This window comes from Lithobates pipiens, unplaced genomic scaffold, assembly GCF_037356315.1.
Source record: "Lithobates pipiens isolate NorthernLeopardFrog02 unplaced genomic scaffold, aLitPip1_a1.2 Scaffold_24, whole genome shotgun sequence".
Taxonomy (NCBI): domain Eukaryota; kingdom Metazoa; phylum Chordata; class Amphibia; order Anura; family Ranidae; genus Lithobates; species Lithobates pipiens.
The window spans coordinates 18492076-18503102 of record NW_027507786.1 but is presented as its reverse complement, the minus strand read 5'-3'; the positions used below and the strand labels follow the sequence as shown (position 1 = coordinate 18503102).

The following is an 11027-nucleotide window of genomic DNA, read 5'->3' as shown; positions in this document are numbered from 1 at the left end:
GATTTGGAAGGGAGGAGGGGCAGAGGAGTAATGGGGGGGGGGTAATGATTTGGAAGGGAGGAGGGGCAGAGGAGTAATGGGGGGGGGGGGTAATGATTTGGAAGGGAGGAGGGGCAGAGGAGTAATGGGGGGGGGGGGGTAATGATTTGGAAGGGAGGGAGGGGCAGAGGAGTAATGGGGGGGGGGGGGTAATGATTTGGAAGGGAGGAGGGGCAGAGGAGTAATGGGGGGGGGTAATGATTTGGAAGGGAGGAGGGGCAGAGGAGTAATGGGGGGGGGGGGTAATGATTTGGAAGGGAGGAGGGGCAGAGGAGTAAGGGGGGGGTAATGATTTGGAAGGGAGGAGGGGCAGAGGAGTAATGGGGGAGGTAATGATTTGGAAGGGAGGAGGGGCAGAGGAGTAATGGGGGGGTAATGATTTGGAAGGGAGGGGGGGCAGAGGAGTAATGGGGGGGTAATGATTTGGAAGGGAGGAGGGGCAGAGGAGTAATGGGGGAGTAAATGATTTGGAAGGGAGGAGGGGCAGAGGGGTAATGAGGGGGTATGTAGTCAGTCATGTGACTAGTGTGGGGGGAGGGGGACACACTGATTATTGGGGGGAGGGGTGACCAGTGAGGGGGGACACACTGATTATTGGGGGAGGGGTGACCAGTGTGGGGGGAGGGGGACACACTGATTATTGGGGGAAGGGGTGACCAGTGTGGGTATATATGGGTGGGAGGGGGTGATAGTACTCGGAGATCAGGGGGGGGTCTCTCACCCCGGATGATACTCTTCTCCTCCTCCTCCCGCCGGCTCTCCGTCTTCTCCCCGGCCGCACTCTTCGCTCTCGCCATCTTCATCTCCCGGCTCATCACTTCCGCCTCTCCTTCACCCTCCGGAGCCGGTCGAACACACTGCGCATGCGTCACCCGTCACCATGACAGCGCCCTGCGGACCGGATATCCGGAAGACCGTCTCACCGCAGTGCCGCTCCGCTCTGTGGTTGGGGAGGTCTCCTCTGTGCGTTAGGTGGGGAGGTCTCTATGGTGGGCGGAGCTCTTCTGTAGGGTTGAGGGGCTCCTCTATGATGACTGTAAATCTGGCCATACACTATACAATTTAAAGCGGAGCTCCACCCAAAAATTGAACTTCCACTTTAAGGGATGATGATCCCTGAGATGTCACATTTGGTGGGGGGGGGGGTACTCTCTTTTTAGAGACACCCAGCTCCCACTTCCTCCCTGGGGGGCTCCGCAGCTTCAGAAGGAAGTTCCCCTCCCTGCAACCTTCTGGGGCAGGGTCACAGGTCCCAGAAGATTGCCCAGCCAATCACGTCGCTGCTCGCGCATGCGCAGTGCGTGTTCAGCTGTGAAGCCACACCCAGAGCTCAGAGCAAGAATGTCAGTGCCATGGAGAGGAGGGGGAGACAAGGGGAGAGGGGCAGGAGAGAAGGGTAGAGGGGCAGGAGCGGAGGGGGAGAGGGGCAGGAGCGGAGGGGAGAGGGCAGGAGAGAAGGGTAGAGGGGCAGGAGCGGAGGGGGAGAGGGGCAGGAGAGAAGGGTAGAGGGGCAGGTGAGAAGGGTAGAGCGGCAGGAGCGGAGGGGGAGAGGGGCAGGAGCGGAGGAGGAGAGGGGCAGGAGAGAAGGGTAGAGGGGCAGGAGCAGAGGGGAGACGGGCAGGAGCAGAGCGGGAGAGGGGCAGCAGAGGAGGGTAGAGGGGCAGGAGAGAAGGGTAGAGGGGCAAGAGAGAAGGGTAGAGGGGCAGGAGAGAAGGGTAGAGGGGCAGGAGCGGAGGGGGAGAGAAGGGTAGAGGGGAGAGGGGCAGGAGAAAAGGGTAGAGGGGCAGGAGCAGAGGGGGAGAGGGGCAGGAGTGAAGGGGCGGGGCATCGCTGGGATAGGCGAGTGTCCGGTTATGACTTTTCTATGGGTGTTTAGATGGATCTCATATTATATGGATTTGTTAAATCTAAAGGAAAATTGTATAATGTATGGCCAGCTTAACTCCGCTGTGGTGGGTGGAGCTCTCCTGTCATGTGGGTTGGGTCTGCTCAGTGGTGGGTGGAGCTGTCCTCTGGTGTGGATGGGGTCTGCTTTGTGGTGGGTGGAGCATTCATCATGTGGGGCGGGGTCTGCTCAGTGGTGGGGGTGGGGTTTGCTCTGTGGTGAGTGGAGCACTCCTTTGGTGTGGGGGTCTGCTTTGGGGTAGTTGGAGTGGTCTGCTCTGTGGTGGGTGGAGCTCTCATGTGGTGGGGGCAGGGTCTGCTCTGTGGTGGGTGGAGCTCTCATGTGGTGGGGGCAGGGTCTGCTCTGTGGTGGGTGGGGCTCTCATGTGGTGGGGGCAGGGTCTGCTCTGTGGTGCGTGGAGCTCTCATGTGGTGGGGGCAGGATCTGCTCTGTGGTGGGTGGAGCTCTCCTGTGGTGGGGGCAGGATCTGCTCTGTGGTGGGTGGAGCTCTCCTGTGGTGGGGGCAGGGTCTGCTCTGTGGTGGGGGCAGGGTCTGCTCTGTGGTGCGTGGAGCTCTCATGTGGTGGGGGCAGGATCTGCTCTGTGGTGCGTGGAGCTCTCATGTGGTGGGGGCAGGATCTGCTCTGTGGTGCGTGGAGCTCTCCTGTGGTGGGGGCAGGATCTGCTCTGTGGTGGGTGGAGCTCTCCTGTGGTGGGGGCAGGTCTGCTCTGTGGTGGGTGGAGCTCTCCTGTGGTGGGGGCAGGGTCTGCTCTGTGGTGGGTGGAGCTCTCCTGTGGTGGGGGCAGGGTCTACTCTGTGGTGGGTGGAGCTCTCCTCTGGTGGGGGCAGGGTCTGCTCTGTGGTGGGTGGAGCTCTCATGTGGTGGGGGCAGGATCTGCCATGTGGTGGGTGGAGCTCTCATGTGGTGGGGGCAGGGTCTGCTCTGTGGTGGGTGGGGCTCTCCTGTGGTGGGGGCAGGGTCTGCTCTGTGGTGGGTGGAGCTCTCATGTGGTGGGGGCAGGGTCTGCTCTGTGGTGGGTGGGGCTCTCCTGTGGTGGGGGCAGGGTCTGCTCTGTGGTGGGTGGAGCTCTCATGTGGTGGGGGCAGGGTCTGCTCTGTGGTGGGTGGAGCTCTCGTGGTGGGGGCAGGGTCTGCTCTGTGGTGGGTGGAGCTCTCATGTGGTGGGGGCAGGGTCTGCTCTGTGGTGGGTGGAGCTCTCATGTGGTGGGGGCAGGGTCTGCTCTGTGGTGGGTGGGGGCTCTCATGTGGTGGGGGCAGGATCTGCTCTGTGGTGGGTGGAGCTCGCATGTGGTGGGGGCAGGGTCTGCTCTGTGGTGGGTGGAGCTCTCATGTGGTGGGGGCAGGATCTGCTCTGTGGTGGGTGGAGCTCTCATGTGGTGGGGGCAGGGTCTGCTCTGTGGTGGGTGGAGCTCTCATGTGGTGGGGGCAGGATCTGCTCTGTGGTGGGTGGGCTCTCATGTGGTGGGGGCAGGGTCTGCTCGGTGGTGGGTGGTGCTCTCCTGTGGTGTGGGGAGGGTCTGCTCGGTGGTGGGTGGTGCCCAGATCAATCCTAAAAGAAAATGTGAACACAATCCTGTAATCTCTCCAATGATTTCTAATGTGATAATAATAATTCTATATATAGAGATGATAAAAATGTATGCAGATAGGTGATGGACGGTCTCCGATCTCTTACGTTTCAGACAATCTTGACATCCAACAGGTGATTTCTTTCTTACACCAAGGTGTAATGGTCTGCAAAGTTAAAAAACAGCCACTCCCGACTTCCGCGTTTATACAATCGATCTCTCCGGAGGGGAATAATTGGAAATGATAGAGAAGCACAGCGTAGAGTAATATGCTTTTAAAAGATTTGATATATATTTAAACCACATAGCACTGTTCTGACACTGGTAAAAACAGGCACAGGTTATTATATATGTCAAACTCGGATCTCACGAGTAGACATCCAACATAGCGTGGTAACTATGCCTCCAACAGCTCACCCTACGTATATGTTTCGTCAATAGACGTCCTCGTCTCTTCTGTGGTAGGTGGAGCTCTCCTCTGGTGTTGGTGGGGTCTGCTCTGCGATGGGTGGAGCTCTCCTCTGGTGTTGGTGGGGTCTGCTCTGTGATGGGTGGAGCTCTCCTTTGGTGTTGGTGGGGTCTGCTCTGTGATGGGTGGAGATCTCCTCTAGTGTGGGAGGGGTCTGCTCTGTGGTTGGTGGAGCATTCCTCTTATGTGGGAAGGGTATGCTCTGTGGTGTGTGGAGCGTTCTTCTTGTGGGGTCTGCTTTGTGTTGGGTGGAGCGTTCCTCTTCTGGAGGCGGGGTCTGCTCTGTGGTGGGTGGAGCTTTTCTCTGGTGTGGGCAGTCTGCTCTGTGGTGGGTGGAGCTCTCCTGTGATGTGGGCAAGTCTCTGTGGTAGGTGGAGCTCTCCTCTGTGTTGGGAGCGGGGTTTTTCTCTGTGGTGGTTGGGGTTTGCTCTGGGGTGGGTGGAGCTTTCCTCTGGTGTGGGCAGAATCTTCTCTGTGGTGGGCGGAGCTCTCCTGTTGTGTGGGCAGGTCTCCTCTGTGTTGGGGGTGGGGTTTGCTCTGTGGTGGGTGGGTTTGATCTAGGTCAGGGTCAAAGTATTTATACAGCTACATTTAAAAAAAAAAAAAAAGATTATTTTTCACTCTTTTGGGTCAGTTTTTTTTTTTTGATAATAAAATAAATCTGGAGATTTCTTTCACCATTTACTACCAAATGCAAAAGCCAACCTGTCTTGGAAACAATCCCCCGATACACGGAGTAGTTGGGATGATCTGCGCAGATTTGCTAACACCGGTCACAGCTGCAGAATTGTGTTCAGACGTTGGGATTTGTCTCACCTCAGTCATGAAGGGGTTAACATTCCTGTGTCAGAAGTTCCTGTTTATGTTCAGACGTGTGGCCTGGTACTGCAGACATTAATGCATGAGCTCTGTGGTGTGAGAACTGACACTTCCTGTGCAGAAACTATATATCCCACAATACTCCAGGCCTCCCAGTCTAATGCAGGTGAGAGCTACACAGTCAATGGATCAGACACAAGTGGGGGGAGCGGTCACAGACACAAGTAGGCGGAACACACACAAGTGGGCGACGCAGTCACAGACACAAGTAGGCGGAGTCGTCACAGACACATGTAGGCACAGCGGTCACAGACACAAGTGGGTGGAGCAATCTCAGACACAAGTGGACGGAGCGGTCACCGTCACAAGTGGGCGGAACAGACACAAGTGGGTGGAGCAGTGAAAGACACAAGTAGGCGGAGCAAACACAAGTGGGTGGAGCTGTCACAGACACAATTGGGAGGAACAGACCCAAGTGGGCGGAGCGGTTACAGACAAGTGGGCGGAGAGGTCACAGACACAAGTAGGCGGAACAGACACAAGTGGGTGGAGCGGTCACAGACACAAGTGGGTAGAACAGACACAAATGGGCGGAGAGGTCACAGACACAAGAGGGTGGAACAGACACAAGTAGGCGGAGCAGTTGCAAGTAGGCAGAACAGACACAAGTGGGTGGAGCAGTCACAAACACAAGTGGACGGAGCAGTGAAAGACACAAGTGTCTATGACCGCTCTGCCCACTTGTGTCTGTTCTGCCCACTTGTGCCTATGACCGCTCCGCCAACTTATGTCTGTTCCGCCTACTTGTGTCTGTCACCGCTCCGCCTACTTGTATCTGTCACCGCTCCGCCCACTTGTGTCTGTGACCGCTCCGCCCACTTGTGTCTGTTCTGCCTACTTGTGTCTGTGACAGCTCCGCCCACTTGTGTCTGTTCCACCCACTTGTTTCTGTGACCGCTCCACCCACTTGTGTCTGCTCCGCCTACTTGTGTCTTTGAATGCTCCACCCACTTGTGTCTGTGACTGCTCCACCCACTTGTGTCTGTTCCGCCCACTTGAGCCTGTGACTGCTCCGCCCACTTGTGTCTGCGACCGCTCCGCCCACTTTTGTCTTTTCCGCCCACTTGTGTCTGTGACTGCTCCACCCACTTGTGTCTGTGACCGCTCTGCCCACTTGTGTCGGTGACCGCTCCGCCTACTTGTGTCTGTTCCGCCTACTTGTGTCTGTGACCGCTCCACCCACTCTTGTCTGTGACCACTCCGTCCACTTGTTTCTGTTCTGCCCACTTGTGTCTGTGACCGCTCCGCCCACTTGTGTCTGTGACCGCTCCGCCCACTTGTGTCTGTGACCGCTCCGCCACCTTGTGTCTGTGACGGCTTAGCCCACTTGTGCCTGTTCCGCCCACTTGTGTCTGTTCCTCCCACTTGTGTCGGTCACCGCTCCGCCCACTTGTGTCTGTTCTGCCCACTTGTGTCTATTCCGCCTACTTGTGACTGTGACCGCTCCGCCTACTTGTGTCTGTTCCGCCCACTTGTGTCTGTGACTGCTCTGCCCACTTGTGTCTGTTCTGCCTACTTGTGTCTGTGACTGCTCTGCCCACTTGTGTCTGTGACTGCTCCGCCCACTTGTGTCTGTGACTGCTCCGCCCACTTGTGTCTGTTCTGCCTACTTGTGTCTGTGACTGCTCCGCCCACTTGTGTCTATTTCGCCTACTTGTGACTGTGACCGCTCCGCCTACTTGTGTCTGTTCCGCCCACTTGTGTCTGTGACTGCTCTGCCCACTTGTGTCTGTGACTGCTCCGCCCACTTGTGTCTGTTCTGCCTACTTGTGTCTGGGACTGCTCTGCCCACTTGTGTCTGTGACTGCTCCGCCCACTTGTGTCTGTGACTGCTCCGCCCACTTGTGTCTGTTCTGCCTACTTGTGTCTGTGACTGCTCCGCCCACTTGTGTCTATTTCGCCTACTTGTGACTGTGACCGCTCCGCCTACTTGTGTCTGTTCCGCCCACTTGTGTCTGTGACTGCTCTGCCCACTTGTGTCTGTGACTGCTCAGCCCACTTGTGTCTGTTCTGCCTACTTGTGTCTGTGACTGCTCTGCCCACTTGTGTCTGTGACTGCTCCGCCCACTTGTGTCTGTGACTGCTCTGCCCACTTGTGTCTGTTCTGCCTACTTGTGTCTGTGACTACTCTGCCCACTTGTGTCTGTGACTGCTCCGCCCACTTGTGTCTGTGACTGCTCCGCCCACTTGTGTCTGTTCTGCCTACTTGTGTCTGTGACTGCTCCGCCCACTTGTGTCTATTCCGCCTACTTGTGACTGTGACCGCTCCGCCTACTTGTGTCTGTTCCGCCCACTTGTGTCTGTGACTGCTCTGCCCACTTGTGTCTGTTCTGCCTACTTGTGTCTGTGACTGCTCTGCCCACTTGTGTCTGTGACTGCTCCGCCCACTTGTGTCTGTGACTGCTCCGCCCACTTGTGTCTGTTCTGCCTACTTGTGTCTGTGACTGCTCCGCCCACTTGTGTCTATTTCGCCTACTTGTGACTGTGACCGCTCCGCCTACTTGTGTCTGTTCCGCCCACTTGTGTCTGTGACTGCTCTGCCCACTTGTGTCTGTTCTGCCTACTTGTGTCTGTGACTGCTCTGCCCACTTGTGTCTGTGACTGCTCCGCCCACTTGTGTCTGTGACTGCTCCGCCCACTTGTGTCTGTTCTGCCTACTTGTGTCTGTGACTGCTCCGCCCACTTGTGTCTATTCCACCTACTTGTGACTGTGACCGCTCCGCCTACTTGTGTCTGTTCCGCCCACTTGTGTCTGTGACTGCTCTGCCCACTTGTGTCTGTTCTGCCTACTTGTGTCTGTGACTGCTCTGCCCACTTGTGTCTGTGACTGCTCCGCCCACTTGTGTCTGTGACTGCTCCGCCCACTTGTGTCTGTTCTGCCTACTTGTGTCTGTGACTGCTCCGCCCACTTGTGTCTGTTCTGCCTACTTGTGTCTGTAGGCAGAACAGACACAAGTGGGCGGAGCGGGGCCCGCACCACAGTTGCAGTAAAATCGTACTGCGCTTGGATTGCCATTAGGAAATAATAGCACCGCAAACACGTTGTGCATTTCTCTGGAATTCCGTTATTCCAACACACTCAATGTGAACAGAGCTTTGAGTGCCTGTTCTTAGCAGTGCGACTTCTGACGCAACTTGAGTCGCATAGAATGACGTGACATTGAAACTGCGTTATATTTAATGGTGCCCGTTCACATCGATGTGACTCGGCGCGGAGCGATTTCAGAAAAGGTTCCTCTACTAATTTGTTGCGATTTACAATGCGACTCGGCCCCATAGAATATGTAGAAACGCAGCCAAGACGCATCCAAGTTGAACTACATAACAACGTGACCCCCTCCCCCCCAGACCTTTTCTGGCACTATTTCATTACAAGTTAAAATCTGTACTTCTTTGTTTTTTCCTAGAAATTTTCTTATAACCCTCAAACATTGCAAATGTTTATGTCACATTGTATTTGTGCAGTCGCCTGAAAGGCAGCAGTGACTGGCATCACTAATGGGCACTGATGGGCACAGATAGGTCGCACTGATGAGAGGCACCGATGGGAGGTACTAATGAGCAGGCATTGATGGACACTGAAAGGCAGCAGTGACTAGCATTACTAATGGGCACTGATTGGTGGGCATGGGGTTTTTTACTGTAATTGGGGCACTGATGATCACTGATTGGCACTAATAAGCTGCACTGATGGGCACAGATAAAGCTGCACTGATGAGGTAGCACTGAAGAGGCTGCACTGATAGGCTGCACTGATGAAGCTGTACTTACAGGCACTGATAGGTTGCACTGTTGGGGTGGCAATGATATTCAGTACTGACGGGCACTGATGAGGCTGTACCTACAGGCACTGATGAGACTGCACTGATGGGCACAAATGAGGTGGCATTGATGAGGCTGCACTGATGGGCACTGATGAGGCTGCACTGGTGGGGCGGCACTGATCAGACTGCACTGATGGGCACTGATGAGGCTGCACTGATGGGCACTGATAGGCTGCACTGATGGGCACTGATAGGCTGCACTGATGGGGCGGCACTGGTGAGACTGCACTGATGGGCATGGATACAGTAGGCTGCACTGATGAGGCTGCACTGATAGGTTGCAATGATGGGCACTGATGAGCCTGCATTGACAGACACTGATGGGCACTGATGAGGTGGCACTGAAGAGGCTGCATTGACAGGCACTTATGGGCACTGATGAGGTAGCAATGAAGAGGGTGCACTGACGGGCACTGATTGGCTGCACTGACAGGTACTGATAGGTTGCACTGATGAGGTGGCACTGATATTCAGTACTGACGGGCACTGATGAGGCTGCACTTACAGGCACTGATGAGGCTGCACTGACAGGCACTGATAGGTTGCACTGATGAGGTGGCACTGATGAGGAGGCACTGATATTCAGTACTGATGGGCACTGATAGGCGGCACTGATGGGAGGTACTGATGGGCATTGATAGGCGCACAGATGAGGGTGTAACATCATCTTTTATCTTATACCAAAAGATTGGGTATTAGACACGTGCAATTTGTTTCATTACGAATTTGTTTTCGGATGAAATTCTGCATATTCGTTCATTCGGAAGCATCTGAACGAATGAAAGACTCTCTTGACGAATGCGTAGAAAAATGAATTTTCAGAAAGAACAAAAAAACGATTCAACCTACGAGTTTAAAGCGGAGGTCCACCCTAAAATGGACCTCCGCTCATCTGATCCCTCCCCCCCTCCGGCGCCACAATCGGCACCTTTCAGGGGGGAGGGGGGTGCAGTTACCTGGATAATCCAGGTAACTGCACCCACTTCCGGGCTAGCTGCCTGCGGAACGAGCGTAGGTTACGCCCCCGTTCCGCAAGCGCCCGCCCCCTTCAGCAAGTGCCCCGCTGCCTGCTGGGAAACACACAGCTCCCAGAGGCAGCGGGGACCATCCGGATTGCGCCGCGCGGCTCGCGCATGCGCAGTAGGGAACCGGGAAATGAAGCCGAAAGGCTCAATTTCCTGATTCCCATACCCAAGATGGCGGCGGGACCCGGCAGCCGAGCGAGCGATCGGCTTCGGGTGCCGACATCGCGGGCGCGCTGGACAGGTAAGTGTCACTATTTAAAAGTCAGCAGCTGCAGTATTTGTAGCTGCTGGCTTTTAAAAAAAAAAAAAAAAAACGCGGAGTCCCGGTGGACTCCCGCTTTAACAAATCGATTATATTCGGATAATTTTGTTTTTCATATTTTCTATTATGATTAAATTATTAACTATTATTATTGTTCTTCTTATTATTTATTATTTAACCACTTTAAGCACCATTGTTTGCGATCTTTAACTGACAATTGCGCGGTCGTGCGACGTTGTACCCAAACAAAACTGTTATAATAGAGATTTCTTTTGGTGGTATTTGATCACCTCTGCGGTTTTTGTTTTTTGCGCTATAAACAAAAAAAAGAGCAACAATTTTGAAGAAAAAATTTATATTATTATTATTATTTTTTTTACTTTCTGCTATAATACATATCCAAAAAAAATATATAAAAAAAACACATTTCTTCATCAGTTTAGGCCGGTTTAGGTTTATTCTTCTACATATTTTTGGTAAAAAAAAATCGCAATAGGCGTTTATTGATTGGTTTGCACAGAAGTTATCACGCCTACAAACTATGAGATAGATTTAGGGACTTTTATTTTTATTTTTTTATTGTTTTTACTGGTAATGGTGGCGATCTGCGATTGTTAGCAGGACTGCAACATTGCGGCGGACAAATCTGACCCCAAATGATAATTTTTGGGGACCAGTGACATTATTACATTGATCAGTGCTATAAAAATGCAGGGAAGGGGTGCTCTACTAGGGGGCGATGAAGGGGTTAACTGTGTTCCCTGGGTGTGTTCTAACTGTGGGGGGGGGGGGGGTTGGGCTACCAGGGACATAACAAAGATCACTGCTCCCGATCACTGGGAACAGGAGATCCTGACATGTCATCTGGCAGAACGGGGATCCCCCTTGTTTACAAAGTCAGATCCCCGTTCTGCCTCTGTACACTGCGCCGCGGGAATCTCCGATGCACAGACCGCCGTGCAGCTGCGGCGGTTCGCTGAGGAGAGCTGACCTGCCGCAGTATAACGACGGCGGCTAGAAAGCAAGCAGTTAATAATATAAACTATAGGTATTG

The 11027-nt window shown here is 54.1% G+C and overlaps 1 protein-coding gene across 1 annotated transcript in view; it reads right to left on the bottom strand.

Moving 5' to 3' along the window:
• Positions 1-995, bottom strand: part of TMEM41B (transmembrane protein 41B) — an 11853-nt gene extending 10858 nt beyond the window's left edge. Inside the window, 1 exon segment of the mRNA XM_077453644.1 lies at positions 761-995. Within this exon segment, the coding sequence (XP_077309770.1) occupies positions 761-854 (94 nt within the window). The 5' untranslated portion in view covers positions 855-995.
• Positions 996-11027: the final 10032 nt, after the last annotated feature.